The 23,715-nt window shown below is 27.5% G+C and overlaps 1 protein-coding gene across 2 annotated transcripts in view; it reads left to right on the forward strand.

Moving 5' to 3' along the window:
• The first annotated feature begins 1,283 nt into the window (after positions 1-1,283).
• The window catches only part of LOC100201086 (gamma-aminobutyric acid receptor subunit beta-2), a 28,847-nt gene continuing 6,415 nt past the window's right edge, over positions 1,284-23,715 (forward strand). Inside the window, exons 1-8 of one of the 2 annotated variants that reach the window (XM_065809927.1) lie at positions 1,284-1,422; positions 1,722-1,788; positions 2,158-2,243; positions 12,082-12,149; positions 16,343-16,569; positions 17,830-17,912; positions 21,748-21,879; positions 22,120-22,266. In XM_065809927.1, the coding sequence (XP_065665999.1) occupies positions 1,410-1,422; positions 1,722-1,788; positions 2,158-2,243; positions 12,082-12,149; positions 16,343-16,569; positions 17,830-17,912; positions 21,748-21,879; positions 22,120-22,266 (823 nt within the window). In that variant the 5' untranslated portion in view covers positions 1,284-1,409. The remainder of the gene's footprint in view (positions 1,423-1,721; positions 1,789-2,157; positions 2,244-12,081; positions 12,150-16,342; positions 16,570-17,829; positions 17,913-21,747; positions 21,880-22,119; positions 22,267-23,715) is intronic. The other variant, XM_065809926.1, reaches the window with a different exon arrangement.

Raw genomic sequence — 23,715 nt, forward strand, 5'->3', positions numbered from 1 at the left:
ATGGAGATGTATGAATCTATGACAATATCGCTCAAAATAATGAATTACAACAAACATGAACATTTTTTAAAAAGTCTCAATGTAGTTGCACTTGTTCGAGAAATGTAAATGATCGAGTATAAGCGTTTAATATCCCTTCGAAACAGTTATAATCAAAAAGCAACTATGAATTGAAGGAATGGCCTACTTTATCTAATTAATTCTTAGGCAAGCATAATGTACAATATTAACCACTTATCGACGCATTGAAAAATCTTCCGCTTCATTACATCAAGCTAGAACAAATAAAGATTTCTGTTGATACCTAATCTTCTTGACAAAAGTCTTTGAGTCCAGAGGGGTAGGTATCTTCAGAAAAAAAAAAGAGAAGGTTTCTATTGTGTTTTTTTCCTTTCTTGCGCGACTTACTGTACAATAAGGTTAATTCAAAAGACAATATTTAAAAATATTCCATAGATGATTTTTACAAAAATTTTTTATTTACAAATTTATTGAGAAAAAAACAAAAAACAATTGCTTATTGTTCAACTTTTTTTCAAGTTTTTGACAAAATTATAAAAATTATACTAATCAAAATTTCAAAATAAGATATTTTTAAGGGTTTGGTATTGCGTTCAACTTAATTAAAAAGAAGTAGCATTCGTTTTTTTAGATATAATCAGGGTTTTAAATTTCAATAGGTGTTGATCGATCAATTAAATTAAAACCTTAATCAGAATAAAATTTATAAAAATAGCGTTATAAATTTTTGAAATATTCGGATCGGGTTATTTTAAATTATTATATATTATATATAAATATTATATATATTATATATAAATATTAGATATTATATATAAAAACAATTCCTTTTTGTTCAACTTTTTTTCAAGTTTTTGACAAAATTATAAAAATTATACTAATCAAAATTTCAAAATAAGATATTTTAAAGGGTTTGATATTGCGTTCAACTTTATTAAAAAGAAGTAGCATTCGTTTTTTTAGATATAATCAGGGTTTTAAATTTCAATAGGTGATGATCGATCAATTAAATTAAAACCTTAATCAGAATAAAATTTATAAAAATAGCGTTATAAATTTTTGAAATATTCGGATCGGGTTAATTTAAAAAAAATTTCAAATCTATCTAAAATTAATTATTCAAAAAGTTGTTCTTGATGAATAACTGTTGAATGATTGATATCAATGATGAACAAGGTGTTTTTAAAATTTAATTGATGCTTCCCATGTTTAAACATTTTTAAAATAATGCTAATCCATTATTAAAGCAACAACTATTTAAAAAAAATTTTAATGTTCCGATCCAAACCTTTAACGTTTATTTATGGTGGAAAAACTTACAGTTTAAAGGGTTGATAGTTATTGAAAAATACTTCGACACACCTAAGAAGACGTCACTCTTTAAAAAAATGTACCCAAAAGGTATATGTAAATGTATATATAAATATATATATATATAATATATATATATATATATATATATATATATATATATATATATATATATATATATATATATATATATATATATATATATATATATATATATATACAAACATACATACATACATACATACATACATACATACATACATACATACATACATACATACATACATACATACATACATACATACATACATACATACATACATGCATACATATAAATTTGTTATAGTAATATTAAATATAACAATTGTAAAAGTTTTAATTTCTTTTAGGACATTCTATAGTTCTGCTTTATTACTTATTTACAATGTTTTCTTTTGGAAAGTTATTGATAACCAAGTAAGTATTTTATTTTGGAGAGAGCTGATTCGAAATATTGATTAGAATATTGTCGTCAAACTTTGAAATAATTGTTTGTTACGACATTGAAAACACATTGGTATATAGACAATTCGTTTCTCCGTGCAGCAGCCTTGTTTGTCAACGTTCGTGTTTCGGAGTTATATAGTTGAAAGAGGGTTGTAACCCCATTAAGTTAGCCTTTTCGGCTGCAATAGCCCTCTCGTCCTTGAGGAGGCGAATTACATAAAAAAGATATTCATAATTAGTGTGATTAAACTTAAATACGCATTTCAGATTAAATTAAAATACGCTTTTCAGATTAATTTACTTGTTTGCTTTAATCACATCCTAAAAATTACTTTTTAGCCAAACCATTTCCGATGCTGAAGTTAACCGTACTATTAGCAATTTACTTGATGGCTATGATTGTCGATTAAGACCAGATTATTTAGGTAGACTTTTTTTTGTCATCTTATAAAACATATTTTTGAGGCACCGTACACTTTAAACATATTAGAATATTAAAATTTTATATAATAAAACAAGTTAGCTTTTACTATATATTTTAAGGGGTGTCTTAAAAGTAAAATTAAAAGTAGAAGCTCAAAAAATTCGTTAAATTCGTTGTTATTTTGGAAAAAACTTCTCAATATTTATATGATATATATATATATATATATATATATATATATATATATATATATATATATATATATATATATATATATATATATATATATATTTATATATATATACACACATGTATATGGGCATGAAACTTTTAGTAGTAAAAATCATGTAGTTATTTTTTAAATCTCGTCAAAAAATCAATTATATATACACACATATATATATATGAAGAGTACACAGTATATATATATATATATATATATATATATATATATATATATATATATATATATATATATATATATATATATATATATATATATATATATATATATATATATATATATTTATATGAATATATATATACACATATGTACACATATATATGTGAAGAGTACACAGTATATATACATATATATATGTACATATTAATAAGAAAACGTCAAACAATACGAGTTCTCTAAATAAAAATAATAGTTTATTTTGAGAAATTTTCACTGGGCTATCAGCTCACCAGCATCATCAGCTCGTAAAATATTACAAAATTTTTTGAACGTTAAGAAACAGTTTAATAAAAAAAAAAGTTTTAACTGACGTCAGCAAATGGTTTCTTTTTTCGTTACGCAAGAATATAAAAAATGGAATCCAAAATTTAGTTTTGACAAATTGCCCATTATCAAGATTTATTCCGCCATTCAATGGGAAACATTGGTGCCTCTGTATTTCGAGTGCTTCTTGTACTTTACGGTCGAATTTTTTTATTTCAACTTTAAGAGTTTTAGTTTTCTCCCAATTTATTTTTTCAGAGCAAAACTTGCTATGTGTTGCAATTGCTGACTGATAATGTTTGCCATCATTTAAAATTTTTTGGTGTTGTTGAATTCTTGTTCTAATTTGTAATTTTGTTTCTCCGACATATTTTTATGAGCAATTGCATTCAACTAAATATGTACCAAGCTGGCTATTTTGGGGCATCTAGATTTGTTTTTACATTTTAATATTGTTCTTAAATTAGGATTTGATTTAAAAACTACTCTATAGCTAACTTTTCTAAACATTTTTCTTAATTTCGGTGATAGTGAAGGTATCCACGGTAATGATACTGTTGGGAAAGCATTGTTCTCGGATTGAATTCTATTGCTCTTTACGTTAAAGCAATACAACCTATCTTAAATAAAAATAAAACACGTTTGAAAAATTATTTTGATTTTATTAACAAAGCAAACTCATGGAATATAGACAAAAACGAAGTGCAAGTTTCATTCAATGTAATAAACCTGTATCCATCAATTCCACTTGAAGAAGCTACTTTAATTCTTATAGATCAATTAAATAAAGATGATTCCTACAGATGTTCTACCAAGCTTACTATATCAGAAATAAAAACACTTAAAGAGCTTTGTTTACACCGTTGCTATTTTTTGTGGAACAACAAGATCTATGAATGCGAGAACTCTGGTCCTATTGGTCTTTCATTCATGGTTGAATTGGCAATATATTTTCTGCAACATCACGAAAAAAATGCCTTCAAAATTGCAAATAAAAAATTGATACGTCGATGATAGCCATGCTAGATTTTCAAACATCCAAGAAGCAGAGAAATTCAAAATAATCTTAAATAAACAACACCCTGCAATACAATACATAATTGAGACAGAAAACCATAACAAAACTCTGAATTTCCTAGATATAACAATAATAAATAACAGCAAAGGTAAGTATGAGTTTAAAGTCTACAGAAAAAAAGCCATTACAAATATTCAAATAAAACCGCACTCGAATCACAGTTCACAGGGCATACTCTATTTGCAGTGTTACACATTTAAAAAATGAGATAAACTTTCTTATTCAAGTTTTTAATAAAAATGGGTACACCGAAAGCCAACTAAAAAGTATTGCAAATCAAATTAGGAAAAAACGGTCCGTAAAGAACAATAGAATTCGATCCGAGAACAATGCTTTCCCAACAGTATCATTACCGTGGATACCTTCACTATCACCGAAGTTAAGGAAAATATTTAGAAAAGTTGGCTATAGAGTAGTTTTTAAATCAAATCCTAATTTAAAAACAATATTAACATGCAAAAACAAATCTAGATTACCCCAAAATAGCCAGCCTGATACATATTTAGTATTAGAATGCAATTGCTCATAAAAATATGTCGGAGAAACAAAATTACAAATTAGAACAAGAATTCAACAACACCAAAAAATTTTAAATGATGGCAAACATTATCAGTCAGCAATTGCAACACATAGCAAGTTTTGCTCTGAAAAAATAAACTGGGAGAAAACTAAAACTCTTAAAGTTGAAATAAAAAAATTCGACCGTAAAGTACGAGAAGCACTCAAAATACAGAGGCACCAATGTTTCCCATCGAATAGCGGAATAAATCTCGATAATGGGCAATTTGTCAAAACTAAATTTTGGACTCCATTTTTTATATTCTTGTGTAACGAAAAAGAAGCCATTCAACTGCTGACGTCAGTTATAAAACTTTTTTTTTTATTAAACTGTTTTTTAACGTTCAAAAAATTTTGTATTATTTTACGAGCTGATGATGCTGGTGTCCATAACCCAGTGAAAATTTCTCAAAATAAATTATTATTTGTATTAAGAGAATTCGTATTGTTTGATGTTTTCTTATTAATATGTACATATATATATATATATATATATATATATATATATATATATATATATATATATATATATATATATATATATATATATATATATATATATATATATATATATATATATATATATAAGCATTAAAACATCATATACGGTATCATAATATTTATTTCTTTTTTAAGTTAAAAAAGAAGTAAATAGTATGATACCGTATGATGTTTTAATGCTTATAATATTATTACACATGATGTACCGTATCACACCGTATCATACATGATACCGTATCATACCGTATCATACATGATGTACCGTATCATACCGTATGATGTTTTAATGCTTATATTATTATTACGCATTAAAACATCATATACGGTATCGTAATAATATTATAAGCATTAAAACATCATACCGTATGATGTTTTAATGCTTATAATATTATTACGCATTAAAACATCATATACGGTATCATACTATTTATTTCTTTTTTAAGTTAAAAAAGAAATAAATAGTATGATACCGTATGATGTTTTAATGCTTATAATATTATTACATATGCTATTAAAGATGTCACTTAAATTTTATACATATATATATATATATATATATATATATATATATATATATATATATATATATATATATATATATATATATATATATATATATATATATATATTTAAATGAGAAAATACAACTTTATAATGGAACTTGAAGTTTCATGCCATTCGGCAATCATACATGATGTACCGAATCATACCGTATGATGTTTTAATGCTTATAATATTATTACGCATTAAAACATCATCTTAATAACATGATCTTAATAACTGCACTTTTCAACCTTACCATAAACCTGATAGTACGCTAAATTATATCCATGTTAGTTCCAACCATCCACCAAGCATTTTAAAGCAACTACCAACCTCAATTGAACATATATTATCTTCCAATTCTTCAAACGAAAAAATTTTCCAAAAGTCTGCTCCTATTTATAAAGACGCATTAGAAAAGTCTGGATTTCCCACCAATCTCCAATATCATTCAAATCTAAATCCTTCTAATACTAATAAACGAAAAAGAAATATAATATGGTTTAATCCTCCTTTCAGTAAAAATGTGGTAACAAAAATTGGACACCTTTTCTTAAACTTAATTGACTTTTTCATTTTCCATTACATCATAAGCTCCACAAAATTTTCAACAGAAACACAATAAAAGTTAGTTACAGCTGCATGCCAAATATTCGATCTATTATTAATTCACACAACCAACAAATTTTGCGCAACAAACTCACTACTAATAATATAAATTGCAACTGCATTAAGAAAACAGCATGCCCGTTAAATAACGAATGTCTATCAAAAAACGTTGTATATAAAGCCACTTTATCATCACCTAATCCCAGTCTTACGGAAAAATCTTACATCGGTATCAGTGAAAACGCATTCAAGCTCAGATTTGCAAACCACCTTGAATCATTTAATGCAATCAGGTATAGAAATGATACAGAACTTTCCAAAGAAATCTGGAAACACAAAGACGCAGGTAACATGCCTATAGTTAAGTGGAACATAATTAAAAAGATGCCAATCTTATAATCCATCTACAAAAAAGTGTAACCTTTGCATTAGTGAAAAATATTTTATTATGAATTTTGATAGTGGTTTACTACTAAATAAAAAAAGTTAATTGGTTTCTGCTTGTAGGCATGGGAAAAAATTTTTACTTTCTAACTTTGATTCTAACGATTAGCAAATATCGGATCACGTACACTTGACGTCAGATGCCGTTGCAACGCTAAATTTGTATTTTTTATTACAGTTTTTATTTTATATTTGTATAAAATGGCTGATAATTGCCGAATGGCATGAAACTTCAAGTTGTATTTTCTCATTTAAATATTTTAATATTATTTGATCTATTTTTTTCAAAAAGATATTGATCACTCTTAAACAGACAAGAGTTGTATTTCCAGCAATATACAACATTTATCAATATGTATATATATATATATATATATATATATATATATATATATATATATATATATATATATATATATATATATATCTATATATATATCTATTATATATATATATATATATATATATATATATATATATATATATATATATATATATATATATATATATATATATATATATATATATATATATATTCAACCAATTCATTGCTTTTATTATCAGAATTCTCAACAAAGTTGAGAATATTTGCTATACCATCTTCTGCGGAAATACACATTCGTTTGCTCATATTTTTCTCAATATTGTAATAAGTTTTTTCTATTATTTCTGAACATAACAATGGGAATAAAAACTGCCATTAAAATGTGAGTTTGAGAAGTTGTAAAATTTGTATAAGTGAAGTTTTCAAAAATTCATGTTGAAAGGTCTCGTCGACAAGACCACAATTAGAACACTGTGAGACCGCTTCAATCACGCGATATACGCACACCATGTTGGAAATGGTTTAGTGTTGTATAATATTAGTGTTGTTATTGACTTCAACTAAATTGACTATAAGTCGATTAGTCGAAAGTCAAAATTAATCGACTTTCGACCAGTCAAAAGTCTTGAGAAAAAAAAAATCAATTTAAAAATAGAAAAAACAAATAGTCAACTTAATCGACTATGGACGTACTAATCGACTAAAAGTTGATTTAGCATAGCAAAAATCTTAAAATCCTTTAACCTTTTTATTTGATTTAACTTTTTATCTTTTATTTTTGTGCGATTCGTTTAAAAACAAAAGTATGTACTATTATAACTAGAGATGCCACAAATAGTTTTGCTGAATAACGAATACTCTGCTCGACGCTTGGCCAAAGCACCAAATATTCGGCTGCAAAATATTCGGTGACACTTTCTTATTTTGAGGGTTCCAAATTGGTTCAGAACCCTCAAAATAAGTTTATAACGCTCTACAAACTGGCAAAATACAGTCATACATACACTACAAACAGTCGATTGAAACACTATCTCTTGTATATTTTCTCCGGTTATAAAAATACATTTAACGTTAACTCATAAAACAGTTGTTTTATTTAGGCTAACGCTTTTGCAAGTGTTGGTCAGCCCAAAACATTATCCTAACAGAACTTGCTAAAATAGTCTTATTTTTTGCTGGTGGTAGTGTACATAGTGAATGGCTATTCTAGGAATTATGACATCTCTAGTTATAACTATTACCTATTTTTTACTTGCTCTCTTAAAATTTTATCTAATTTATAACATGTCAGCATTATTAATGCTCTTTCCGGTGCTTTGTAAAAGAACTTCTGAGAACACCATATTGACTACAAAAAAAAAAAAAAATATATATATATATATATACCTAATTAAACTATCGGTTATGTATTTCATTATTTTTATTCTTTTGTTCACTCGGTGCTTTTTATTTTCATAAATGCTTTCATACAGGGCTGCTTCAAGCTGACTCGGGCCCTGGGGAAAAACTAAAATGTAAAGCTCCAAAATCTAAATGTCTAAATCTATACACTCACATTGTAAATATGATTGTAAAAATTTTGATATATATCAAGTATTTAAGGCAGTCCCTAAATCATTGGGGTCAGGTAATAAATTGTCCAGTTGTCAGAGCGGCCGTTCTCTCATATTGTTTAGCTCCATTAAGATTTAAATGATATGGTGTTAAAAAAATAAAGCAAAAATAAATTTCTTTAATATTTTTATTATAACTTATTTCAAAAAAATAAATTACTCCCATTTTGACTAAATCAACTTTTAGTCGACTTTAAAAATGTGTTAATCAATTTTAGTCGACTTTAGAAAATATATTAGTCGATTTGGTCTACAGTCGAATTATTTAATAGTCGTAACAACACTATATAATATGAAAAGCCAAAAAGTTTAAGCAAAAGCGGTTAGGCGAGAGAAAAATCTTAATGATTTAAATTTATGCCGCGCCTTTAAGAAAGTTGGTCAATTATGCTCAAAAATGTACTTTTGAGCCTAAATGACCACTAAAAGTTGTTGCGTGAATAAATAGTTTGCATTGCAAATTAAACATCTGCATGTATGTATACAAAATTTCATGAATCTATAAAAAAGAACAATTGTAAATCAAAAACGGTTTGCCTTTGAAGTCTGTGAACAAGCGCTGATAAAGTAGATTAAAAAGATACGAAGTTTGCTTTTTTTTTTTAAAAAAAAAAAAGATGTCTTTTACAAATTTACTCAAAATATCAGCAAAAAATTCTTCAGAAGATACAGCATCTGTATCTGTAATGATTTGTCCGTGTCAGTATCAATTGTGCATAGTCAAAGACAATATGCGCGGGAGATAACAGTCCTGTCAATTAAAGCTTACTGGGAGATAAACAAAATAAAAAAGGCCATTTTTCACTAGGATTTGAAGTATTATCATTTAGACATAAATCATGAAGAAGCGTAGCAGTTCTTATTAGCGTATCTCATAACATGCACTTATTTATTGTAAATTATTATTTATCATTTATATACTTTATTTATATTTATTATTGTTGTTTTCAAAGAAATGAACTAAACTTTTATTTGCAGGCCGAAACTTATTGGTGTATCTTTAATTAAATGTTCAACAGGTAAAATTCAATTTGATACCGCCGTGAAACTTGCGCAAGGTTGGAAAATTATAAAAAAAACATTGTTGGTATATGTTTGATTTAACAGCCAGAAACATAGGTAATAAGAAAGAAGCAGCAATTTTAATTGAATTGAGTTAAAAAGACTTCGTCTTTGGCCAGCATGTCGCCATCATCTTAAGGAGCCACACATTAAACATTTACCGCATTACGCGGTAATAAGATAGTTTGAGTCCATATGAACCTATTTTTAAACGTTTCCAATTTTCAAGAATTGATATTGATCAATCAAGTTTTACTTTTTTTAAGTAGTAAACTGACATCAAATCAGAAATATTTAACAAAACAAATTTAGTTCTGAAATGGGCTTACAAATGCCTCGACAATAAATAATTGTAATAAATAATATTCAAAATTCACAAACCAGGTGTAATTCACGATTTATGAGATGCGAGATTTATGAAACATTCTATATACATATTCTAAAAATGGAACTCTTATCTGATAAATTTTTTATGTCCGATGATGAGTGAATTATAAAGTGAATTATCGCGAAGTTTTTAAATCTTTTTATTCAATGCAATTTCTCCGCTCGAGGATTTCCGCATTTGATCAAGTTGATGACTTTAATTCTTTTGTTGCAATAGTCTCGTATCAATATGAGGATTAAGATATTGCAACTGCTGTGATTTTGTCGGTTAATCGTCACGTTTGATATTTAACCAAAGAAATATTATTTTTTTAATTTAATGAAAAGTTGTCAACACTAAAACAATGATGGGACTTGAACTTTTTTTTATCCTGAGACAAAAAAACAAATTTTTTATTGGAAATCCAAAATTTCCGACATTGACTTATTCAACATTTTCATTTTTTCAAGATGGCGACCTCTAGATGAAATTTTAAAATTTTGAAAAAATTTACAGACGTGTTATTGTTTGCCTTTTATTCACCCGTTATGCAAGTAACGTAACAAAACAAAACCCAGATAGCTAAAATGGAATTTATACGATATAGTATGTATAAATTTTTAGACATTGTAGATAGTTATAAGATCTGTGCTCAGACATTGTAGATAGTTATAAGTAATGGAGCGTCTGTTATGCAAGTAACGTAACCATTTTTGAAAAATTATCTGAATTGAAACACCCTAATGGTGGGGCACCCTATTGGTGGGGTACCCTAATGGTGGGCACCATAATAAATTTTTGGCTTTTACTTCATAGTATTTTTTTGGCGATTTGTTTTAATTTGTAGAATAAATTTGCAAAATTTACAAAACCTACAAAATTAAATTTAATATTCAACAAAGTATAACAATAAAGTGAAATCAATATAGTAAATTCAAAACTTACAATAAAATAATTCAATACTTGTGAGACTATTAAAGTAAAGTTAGAAATTTGTATCAAGGTACCTCACCCATGGGGTAACTTGATACAAACTATGAGCATTATTACAAAAGTAAATAAAAAAATAAGAAACATAGAGAAAAGACGGATTTTTACTTGAAAGACAAACAATCTAATAAATATAACCCAAATAACATTTCAGAAGACCAGATAAAATATCGTTTTAAATGTCTTTCTTAAGCGTCAATATATAGTGACTTTGTACCAAAATTGATTTCAAAAATTGACTGTAAATATTAAAAGAAATAATTTTTAAAATTGCTTATGACACAATGGAGTACTATTCTACAGTTTTAGGGCTCCCAAAAATGTTGTATTAAGTTACCCCATACTTACTAACAGAAAGCAATCGCTTTATTTTTATTATCAACTTGTTTTTTCAATAGTTTTGTTTAAAGAAGTAAAGAGCTTATGGATTGTAGTCTACAAAATAATGATACTTACTGATAGTCACATTGAATAACATACCTTAAATTATGGCAACTTTAAAAACTAATAAATTACTTTGTCATTAAAAAAACACAAAATTTTACCCTTCGCAGGTCTAATGGCATCAAATGATATAATATTTTTTTTAAAACATAGCTCTACTAGAAACTGTTTTACGATGTGAAAGTGGTTGTCATAACTCTTAAGATGCCTCCAGAATTACAATGTTTCATGATGCCTTATGGACCACGTCTCACTCTCCCCTGTATATGAGCTGATGAGAATCAGCATGGAAAATCAAAAAAAAAAAAAAAAACAATTTAGGTTAACTTAATATTTATGATAAAAAAGGATCATTCTGTTAACTTTGAGATTCAAGGACCATATCGGGCACTTCTGAAAATAAGATTTGGAAACTAATCTAGTTTTACTTTTTATAAAATAAAATCAAGCACCGCTTTTAAATATGTTATGAATGTATCTGTTTTGAATGCGCATGTACAAACGTATATTCCCACAATATAATTTAAATGAGAATAATTAAAATTAATATATTAGTAAATAACAAACTTTTGTTTTAGGTAAACCAGTAGAAGTCATTGTTGAAGCCACGATTTTGTCGGTTAAAAGTGTGGACATCATAAAAATGGTAAAACATTTTAGCTAACCAAAAAAGTTAAATGATCAATAAATATTCTCTTCTAGTTCTTTTTAGTATGATAAAAAATAAAAGGACCGAGTCTTTAGAGAAGGAAGTGATCAAAATATACAATTTAAACTGGAACTGTAGGAACAAAAGTTATATTGGGAGGTGGGGTGGGGGTGGGGTATAGTTCTGGATTAAGGGGTCCCTAAATAATTTTAAGAACCTTTTCTTTTTTTTTTTAAGTCATTATTCAGTCAATTTTTTCAAAATTGTTTGTTTTAAAAATTATTAGGGGGAGGAGGGGGTAAAGGGGAATGCCCCTGCTGTCCCCCCTGATTGCCACGGGCCTGCTTTTAGTTTTTATTTATAAAATATAAAAAAGCTAGAAAAAGATATCTGATTATCTTATCACCAAGCTCTTAACTATAAAACTATGATCTATTATTAAGAGGGGATTAAGGGTATCTAGAGCCAGAGGAACAAGTAATTTAGGGATCATTTTAACTTAAAAAAAAAGTTATAGTCATGTATTTAAAAATTAAAGTGATATTTTCTGGATTTTTTTTCTGGCAAATTGATCAGCAATGTCATCAAATGAGAATTGTCTGGTCACCTCTCTTTCAATACTCATCAAAGAAAGCATGCCGAGCCACTCTTGATTAAATCTAGAACGGCATTCATTTTTTATACGCTTTAATTGCGAGAAATCTTTTTCTCCTGTACAATTTGCCACTACTAGGCTGAGGTAAATTTTAAAAACTACAGCAACATTCGGAAAAGTTTCTACCAAACCATCATTGAGCAAAATGCAAAATCTGCTGGCCACATCTGAATATGCAGCAGATCTGTGAGCTAATGCTGCTTTTAATTGATCGATAATAGCAATCAGCACATTAACTTAAAATTCATGTTTTGCAAGCAGAAGAACCTCTTCAGAAGTACCTTCCTCAAATTATTGCTTTCTTTTTCTTACTCGTTTAACTTCTTTTTTATATACCTTCATATTTGGACAACTCTTTTCCATATTTCTCAAATTTATCTAGTTTTGCTGAACATCTCAACGATTGAACATACTCAGTCAATGAATCCAACAAACCAACAGCTTTATTCAAATCTAATGTGGCACCTTGTAAAGCTAGTCATTTATTATTAAGTTTGTGCATTATCGTGTCTCAAAAGTAACAGTTTCTAATTCAACAAGACGTTTTCCTAGTCCAAGCGCCTCTTGTCGAGTTTCACCTTTTGTACGTTCATCAGTTGCAGTGGTATCTAGAGCAGATTGATTATTCTTGTAGCTCTTCCGCAAAGCTTGTTGTCTCAGCACTTGCTGAGACAACTCTTGTTGTCTCAGCATGTGCTCACCAACGTGTGTCTGAAAACGTTAGTTTTTAGACACTGGTTTCCTGTCTTTGGCTAGTGCTTTTGTCAGGATTGCCCACTGTCTATAATTTGCTTATATAATGCAATATATCTAATATACATAGATACCTAATATAAGGTGCAGTGGTTAGAGTTCTAGCTCAGAACTAAGAAGTTTGATGTTCGAAGCGACATTGGTAAGGTCGGATGCGTGAACTTTCTCATTAAATTCTATTCCGCTGCGTTTTGTTATAAAATATTTAGGACTTTTTGGAGCACCTTATTAACAACACGCACACACAACAAAATAAGTAACGTCGTAACACTCATTTTTCTAGAAAATAATTTTAGGTCATAATTTTACTTTGTCTACTGAACTTTGCTTTTCTCCTAAACTAGCTACTCAATACTCGATGAACAAAGTTGCTTTTTAAAAACTGTAACTTTTATGAAGAGGTAATCTCAAAATTTCTAGGAGCACATTAATAACCACACAAAATAAAACCCAGATAGCTAAAATTGAATCTGTACAACATAGTATGGCAGCAAAAGAATTTAAGCTACTACAGAACCGCAGTAAAGTGCGAAAACTAATAATTGATTTTTATTATATTAAGAAAGAGAAGCTAGTAAAAACTAAAAAGAATTTAAAAGAAGAAAGTTTTTGAAAAAAAAATGTTTAGAGCGTCTATTGATGAATAGACCAATCTTAAAAATAAAAGATTTATGGTGGTTCATTGTAAATTCTAAAGATTCGTAAAATCTGGCTTTAATATACATTAATATAATATGTACAGCAGAAAAGACTAAAGAAATATTAGTAGAAAAATTAAAAATCTTTAATCTGTGCCTAGAAATTGTAGATAGTTATAAGTAATGGAGCGTGTGTTATTCCAAAATTCGGGAGGTTGTCTCCTGCTTATCCGCAATTATGTTACAACCGTTGTTTACATCTAGCAGTTATAAAATAACTTTATACTGAAAAAAAAGGAATGCGATGATAATACTGATGATGTAGGAGATGAAGTAGTTGAAAATTTTTCAGAGTATGAACCTGATTTGGAAAATTTTTTAGAGTATGAACCTGATTTGGAAAATTTTTCAGAGTATGAACCTGATTTGGAAAATTTTTCAGAGTATGAACCTGATTTGGAAAATTTTTCAGAGTATGAACCTGATTTGGAAAATTTTTCAGAGTATGAACCTGATTTGGAAAATTTTTCAGAGTATGAACCTGATTTGGAAAATTTTTCAGAGTATGAACCTGATTTGGAAAATTTTTCAGAGTATGAACCTGATTTGGAAAATTTTTCAGAGTATGAACCTGATTTGGAAAATTTTTCAGAGTATGAACCTGATTTGGAAAATGAAGTTCAGCAACAGAAAGTGTTGCAATTAAATACTTAAATTAAATATGCAATTGAAGTTATACAAAAATTGTAAAGAAATTTATGAAAATTTCCTATAAAAAAAATGATGTACTACTGAGATATATAACTGAAAAAGAACCTACTGAATTAGCTTTACTTTTGAATTAAAAAAACATGATGGAATGCAGTGGAAATTAAGGTAAAACGATATTTAAAAATAAAGGACACCGTTAAAAAAAACTTTATTGGAACTAAACTTAAATCATCTATGGAAGGATTCCTATATCAATATCGCCGAAATATTATTAATTATCTCAGACCTCGTTAGATTAACTGTTGAGCGTTCATTCGAGAAGATTCTACACCTTTGCCGGGTAAGAGACTTTTAAATTTATTATTTGGGAAGTTAAAGAAAGTTAATTCTAAAATAAGCCATGAATTTCTACAGAAAATAAAAGAAGAATTCAATGTCAGAAGAGATAATAATATTGTATGTATAACTTTTTAAAAAATCCAAGCTCTGACGACAAAAATGCTCTTGCTTGTTCTTTTTTTAAATTTGCTCTAAAAAATGAAATTTATAAAACTGCGAAGACAATTCTCAATAGATTGTAATCCAATTGCATAGAAATAGATAGTGAGGAGAAGAGCAATAATTTTGCTAAATACAAATATCTCTGCAGAAATAGTTAAATTTATCAATTGAAGACATTATTAAAGAAATATATGCTGTCAATGGTATTAACAAAAGTACAAGTAAAACAATAAAACATAAGTATCTTTCAAAATATCTTTCAAACAATTGGTTCAATAACAAAAAATTTAGAACTTCTTAGGAATGCTCTGCCAACAATAAAACCTATATCAACGCAGAACGAACGAAATTTTTCTACTGCCAGAGATTTTGTTACAAAAGACTAGGAACTAGTTTCTAAACCTAAGAACTAGGTTATTGTGCGAAACATTTAATGCGCTATGTTTTCTAAAATTCCTTTTAAAAACAGGGAAATTATTCCATATTAACATATTAATTTTAAAAAATAAATTTTTATTATTCAATTTTAATTTTTAAATTATATATCTAGTTTTTCGTTCTTTTAAATAAAATCTAATTTGTAAGTTTTTATTTAATGTGTTTGTTAGTTAATGGTTATCATTTTTCAATTTTTATTGTTTTTCAATTATGTAACGTTGTTAATTATTACTTTTTGAATAAATATGTAATTTAAAAGCTTCTTCCTTCTTTTCTTCTTCCTTCTCGAGAATTCTTTTCTCAAGAATGCTCGAGAAGGAAGAAGAAAATCTTATATTTTTTGAATTTGAAATAAGCGTTGGGATTTTCTCCCTTCTTTGTATTTTCCTGACTAAAACAATTTATGGTTTTTTAACCCTTCTGTGAACAGTTTTCATCACTTTAATTATTTTCTTTGCTTTCTGTTAACTCTGAAGTTAATAGTTTTTTTTTAGACATATACCATGGAGTTATTTTTCCGACAACGTTGGCGAGACTATAGACTTAAACATAATCTGGATCAAAATCTTCAAATAACCGTTGGAGAAAAACATCCAGCAGATATAATTTGGACTCCAGATACAGTGTTCATTAACTCTGCAGTCAGCAATCTTTTCCACTTAACTGTAAATAATCACCATGTTGATATTTCACCATTAGGAGAAGTGTTCTGGGGTACAAGGTAATGACAATTATAAATTTATTCTTACACAGACCTGTATATAACTTTATATATAACTTTAAAAATAAAAAAACTCATAATTATAAGTCAATATGCAGTTCTTTCTACTTGATTTGGCAGAGTTTTCTAGCGTTTTTAAAAGTAGTTCATACACTACCGGCATTTGATATAATTTAAAAAAAAATTATTCAATCATAATTTGCTATAACCTATGTAAAATGTATTCTTACCAAAATGTATGTAGTATTATGATCTATTTATATCTGTAAAGTATCTGGTAGGTATTTTGATATATTAGTAAAAAAGCAGATTTTGCTTCAAACAAGGTTTAGTGTCTTAATTACTGCAAAAAAATTTTATAAAACGATAATTCTATATAGAAATTTAATGATGATGATGATGATGGTGATGATGATGATGATGATAATGACGATGATGATTTTCAATACATTCAACAATCAATGCACAACCCTCGACCTATATTGTAAAAGCCATTCAAGATCATAACTATAGAAAATGACTTGGATATTAGGTCTACATTGATTCTACCGCAAAGGCAACTTATATGATTTTTGATGAATTTAAAAAAACCTTTTTAGTGAAAGATTTCGCAACTACTTTACCTTTCCGTATCTTTACTAATTGAATTGCGGCAATTATTTTGTATCTTTATTAACTGAACTGCAATAATTTTAGCGGACAAATTAAGAAAGACTTGAGCAATGTTTTAGTTGATTAAAGGGCAATGGGAAAAATTTAATGTTACTGTCTTATTTAACACTAGAACTCTGAAATAGTAATCTTAACAAAACAAGGTACAGAGAAATAAATTGAAACATATATAAAGAACCAATAATACTAGTATCTTTTTTTCATCTTTGATGCTTTAACGATTTCTTAGTTTTGTCATTGATGAGAACCTTTGTTTTTTCTTGCTTGATTAATGTAATTTATAATATACATCATAAAATAAAAATTATGACAACTTGTCATAATTTTTTGATTTGAATGATTTTACTATATTATATAAAAGCATTTTTTTTAGTAAACTAATTTTTTTTAGTTTAATGACAGTTAATACCTGCAAAAAAAGCATTGAGTAGAAATGACTACCTGAAAAAAAAAGCAGTTAAAAGCAAAGAATACCTAGAAAAAAGACAGTTAAGAGCAAAGAGTACCTGAAAAAAAAAAATGAATTTGAAATTTATGCTTTATTTACTTTCGTGATTTTTAAATTTATCTTTATTACTTTTTATTTAGAGTAAGTGTCTCTCCCAAATGCGTTGTGAATTTGGTATTGTATCCTATGGATATTCAAACATGTGTCATAGAAACTGTCAGTTGTAAGTTATTTAATTATTGCTTTTTTTATAGACAACCAACAAGTTGTATTTTTTTCTAGACAACTAAATGATTATATTTAGATACAAACAACTGTTTGCGGGGCCGGGTTAAGTAGTTCTTGGCCTCCCGATACTTTAGACCTTCTGGCCCCTGTTGGCCTTATAGTATTCAAATTTAACAGCAATTTAAAATAAAAAAATCTTTGTAATTGCTGCGCTATGGCTTTATAATGGCTTTATAATAATTTCTTTTGTATTTAAACATGCTTCTCGCATTATTTATTATTAAAAACACACTGCGATTAGTATATGCGAATAGTATAGTTTAAAACACCTTTCGCCTGCATTTTAAGCTTGCAAATGCAGATATGATATTTTTTAGGTCGATAGAATCCAATTCCCGGTTAAACAATAAAAAGATCTGTAAGACGTTCCTGAAAAATAAGTTTTTGTGCACTGCAAGTAATCTCCAAGATATCCATGCTGCGGAGATTCACAAGAAAGCTAAACAGAGAGTTCAATCCACAATAGGCTTTCTTTCTTTCTTTCTTTCAAACACTAAACGTCAGCAAACACTTAACGTCAGCAAACACTAAACGTCAGCAAACACTTAACGTCAGCAAACACTAAACGTCAGCAAACACTACACGTCAGCAAACAATAAACGTCGGCAAATCATCATACCTCTTAACCCATTTTATTTTGCAGAAGAAAAGCAGTTGCAAATTTAGCATGTTCTTTATAATGAAGTTTTCTTTTGCAGAAGCATTAAAAAAAGCAACAAACTTTGCTTATAACACTTAAACAAATTCTTATAAGAATTCTTAGAAGAATTGAAAAAAGCAACAACTCTGCTAATAACACCAAAACAACTTCTTATTGCTTGTACGTTCGAGCTCTTGAATAAAGTTAAATTTAAAGTATGATTATAGCACGGACACCGAACAGCGTTTGATGCAAGTTGTTAAATTCCAACTACCGCTCTTATCGCAATGGCAACATAATACTACAACCATCTGTTCCCTCACTGACAAATTTTTCTAGAGAAAGGTGTAACTTGTTTTCCAACATGTTTAAAGCTAATTGACTAATAATTTAGCTGTCAAAAATGGGCTTATTGTAAATAAATGCACTTTTTTCAGTTTGATAATTTCGATCATGCAAATCAACAAATCCAACAAAATTTTCTCAAACTGATCCATCAGGCATCAAATAGGGTAATATTATTTTCATTTATGACTGCTGTGATGTATCAGTTGTTTGTTCAAACATCAAAGCATAATAATTGGATTCTTTAATACGACTCAAAATTTGTTTACATATTTCTTCACCGCAGCATTCAATTAAAACATTTTGTGTAGTTTTGCGAATGTATTTTGTAGACGCTCTAACTGTTTTCAAATTATTTTCTAAATTTAAATTGCCACTGTTTTCTCTAAATTTTAGCAACTCTCGAAAGTTACATCATTTGTTACCATATCAGAATTGAATATAATAATAACCTTAAGCTGTAAGGGGACCCAAAATTTTCTGAAGAGTTTTATAAAAACAGATGAGTTTTATAAAACTTCAACATAGCATAGAACGGTTGAGAGGTCGTGGTTATGTCATTTTTCTAAACTAGATGCGGTATATTGCAAACCTTGATAGTTATTTCTAAATTTGATGATAACTGGAAAACGCGGTCAATTGGAGACTGGCAAGGTCTTTCAAAAAACCTTAAAAGTATACGTATATACACATCATATGCAATCATGTTGTACACACTAAAAAAAAAAGGTAGACATTTCTACCTTAGGGTAGGATATGTGATATACCCTTAGTAAGGTATAATTTTCTACCTTTTAAGGTAGAAAATTATATTAAAAACAATTATTTGTCATACAATTTTCTAACTTAAAGGTATAATTTTCTACCTTATAAGGTAGAAAATTATACCTTACTAAGGGTGTATCACATATCCTACCTTAACAAAAAGTTTCTACCTTTAATTTTTAATGTGTATATATGATAAGTGGAAGCAAAACAAAACAGTTAATAAAAGCTTAAAAGAGAAAATTTGAAATGAATCAAATTTTGATTTTGCTTTGTACAAGCGTTAATGCAATTTGATTATATAAAAACTTCCTAAAAATTGTTTAGCTTTCCGTGGTCATCGCGAATCATTTGAGGATATATAAAATGGTAATTTTATAACTCAAGTGTTTCTTTTATCAAAATATGTTATGAAACAAGTTTTGAACATACTCAATTGAACTCTTAATTATTTAAGCCATCAAATCCAGAATAAAATTGCTACATATTTAAAGACAACTTTTATCACCAATATTAAAAATACTCTTTTAAAAAAAATTATCATAGATAACACACACAAGACATAGCAAGATAAGATAAGTATTTAGATATGTTGAAATTAGCGGAAAAAAGCGGAACCAGCATTAATTAAAATTAGGAAAGTCTTTTTGGGTTCACATTCCTTACCGATGTTTTAAAACTTGCCTAGAGGTAACGTTGAACCATAAATCTCTAGTGTCTGAAGCAAGCGCGCTAACACAGCACTATGGCTGTTCATGTCTATGCGCAAAATGTTCAAAGATTTTGGCTGAAGTACATTTACCATCAAAATTGTTACAAACAAAAAGTTTAGATCTCATAACTGCAAGTGAATCATTGCAAACTGCAAGCAAACATTTAAAACAATTCAGAAATGTGTATTACTCAGCAAAAGATGAAGCTATTCAAAGATGAAGCTATTCAAATGGCGGCCAAAATGGGATATTAATCCAACTTTTTCTTGGAATAGACTAAAAGTTGTTAAAAAACATTTTGATGAACTCTCGAGCGATCATCGTTTTGGTAAAGAAGGTCACATCTTTTGCATCAATGTATTCAGTAAAGTTTTAGATGTAGTTATTAGTCAAATAGACAACAGATTTACAATTTTAGATATACTGTAATTTATTTATTTGATTTCAGTTGTGCAACAGTTTTTTCAATAAATATATTTAGATAAAAATCATTTTTTTTTCTTTGTGGTGTAAATAATATTTAAATCTAATAAAATCTAAATTTAGTACAATAATAATAATATTTGGCGGAAGGTGAGAAGAGAGAAGGGGGTAGGGGGCCCAAAATTTGAATTTCCTCTACCGCTCTGTATACATTTGAAGCAGACTTTAAAAATAACTATATAGATAAATATAATAAAATATTAACTCACGCTATTAATAAAAAACTAAATAAAAAGTAAATATTTTTAAATTATAAAAATAAAATATGATTGCAATGTTTTAATTGCAGAGATAAAAACCATGGTGCATAATTGAAAAAGAAAAATTTACTTAAATGTCTTTTCGTTGTGATTTAATAAAATTGTGTGGTGCGAATTTAAATCGGACTATTGAGATACTAGTATATGATATCATATTATAGTTACACTGGTTAAGTCAGTAGAAAACTGATATTTAAACAAGAATTAACTAAAAAAGTTATATTATTTATGGGGATGCTGAAAAAATCTGAAAATTGCCCCCCTTTCTTAATGGTCCAGATACACCCCTGGTTGTGATCTTTTCTAAGTAATAATGTTCGATTGAAACGAAATTGAAGAAGATTTCTTATTAATAAGATCAAGAATAAGATTTATATCTTGTAAAAAAAATTAATTTATTAATTGAAAATAGAGATTCTGAAAGATTTTGCAGACACTAATAGGCTTTTATATAAAAAATACTTCATAACTAAATTTTATTTATGCTGAATGGTGTTATTTTTATTTATTTTTGAATTTTTCTAAAAACTAAACAACTTTAACTAAAAAGAAAATGATTTTCAGATGGCTACTCTACTCGTCATATACAGTACAATTGGAACTCACATAATCCAATAATTGTACGAGATAAGCAAATGAACCAATTTGTAATGACCGGTTTTGAAACCATCGCTCAAAATAAAGTATATAATTCGGGTATTCAATTTTTATTTAACATAAATTAAAGCAAAAACTTTTTTTATAATTTACATATAATATAAATGTATATATATATATATATATATATATATATATATATATATATATATATATATATATATATATATATATATATATATTGTAATAATTATATATACAGTTGGACATTCTTATTAAAAACATTTATATTGTAAAATTTGTGTGTTTGCAAATAAATTTTGTAAATTTTTTTTCTAGGAAACTTTACATACTTAACAGCAAGTTTTACTTTTCAAAGATTAATTGGATTTGCAATTATTCAAATATATGTTCCAACTATAGCTATTGTTGTTATATCTTGGATGTCACTTTGGGTTCGTAGAGATGTTCCACCTGCTCGCGTTTGTAAGTATATCCAACTTACATAATCATAGTGGCTACTTTTGTTTTTTATGTTTTGTGTAAAGTTTCGACACTTTTTACACTTATTTTAATTTTAAAGCACTACAGACTAAGTTTTAAAGCACTAAAGCAAAAAGTAATGGAAGATGTTGCTACTTTCAGTTGCATAATGCTTTAAATTATACTTTAAATTATTTTTATTGACTTGAAGTTATATTTAAAACTTAACATTTTAATTATAAACTGAAAAGGTATGTTGTTTTCATTATCAACTGCTGGTATTAAACCTTATTTTATTTTCATAAGTTGTTAAAAACAGGGATTAGAACCTTAAAAGGGTTTCGAACCTTAAACCTCTCAGAATCCCAAAACTAAGGAGTTCTAGAACCCAGAAAATAAAAAATTAGCAGCAACACAAAACAAAAAAATATACGCACGCAATTAGTTTTAGATAAACCAGCTGAAAATATAGTTGAACAAGAAAGTAAATTTAATTTTCCTCCATCTGATTCAGATTAATAAAATAGTATCCATATTTGTACATTGCCTTTTAAACTCAATTATTATTTTTTGTTTCATTATGAAAACATTCATAATGTAATAAGATAAATTATGACAATAAATTTAATGTAAATAAATAAAAATATCAAATATTTTCCGATCCATTTACCTAAGATAAAGATAGTGCTGTTAATTTCTCTCCTCTTTCAAAAAAGAAAATTAAGCAAACCTTCATTGAAACTTCTGTAACTTAAGATGGCATTAAAATAAAAATGAATGGTGAAACTTACAAAAATGCTTTAGTAGAGGAAGTAGCAATTAATGGTATACCATTTTACCTTCATAAACGATAGTGAATTAAGAAAACTTTTAGATCCGGTTGAAGAAGGTTCAAAATTAACAGTATCAATAGCAGGTTAAGAGCCCTTCCAGAAAAAAAGAGACAAGAAATTTTATCTGAAATTTATGAGAAACATAAAAATAGCCTATTGAGATTAAAATTTGATGTTGCAGCTAAAAATAAACTAAAATATTTTGGTCTGAATTTGCAGAATGTGGAAAATGATTAAAATATAAAGTTTAGATGGCTATATTTTTTGAGCTTTAATAATGATGTAAATTCAAAATCTTATATTTTATATTTTTATAAGTACCATAAGTTAACGAAAATAAAACTGGATCATATTTAGCATCAGAAGTAAAAATGTTATTAGATGTCTTCAAATTAAAATTAGAACGTATATATTCTGAAATTATTGATAATGGTTGGAACTTGCAGAAGAGCGAAAAATTTAGAATTTTGAGAGTGACAACCATAGTTGCAGCGATGAAGAAAGTGATAGCGAGAAAGAATCTGATACAGAATTATCACAAAACGAGAAAAATTTAAATATATTAGATGAAAATGAATTGAAATCAGATGGTAAAGAAGAGATATTATTGCCAAATACA

Source organism: Hydra vulgaris, chromosome 11 (assembly GCF_038396675.1).
Source record: "Hydra vulgaris chromosome 11, alternate assembly HydraT2T_AEP".
Lineage (NCBI taxonomy): Eukaryota > Metazoa > Cnidaria > Hydrozoa > Anthoathecata > Hydridae > Hydra > Hydra vulgaris.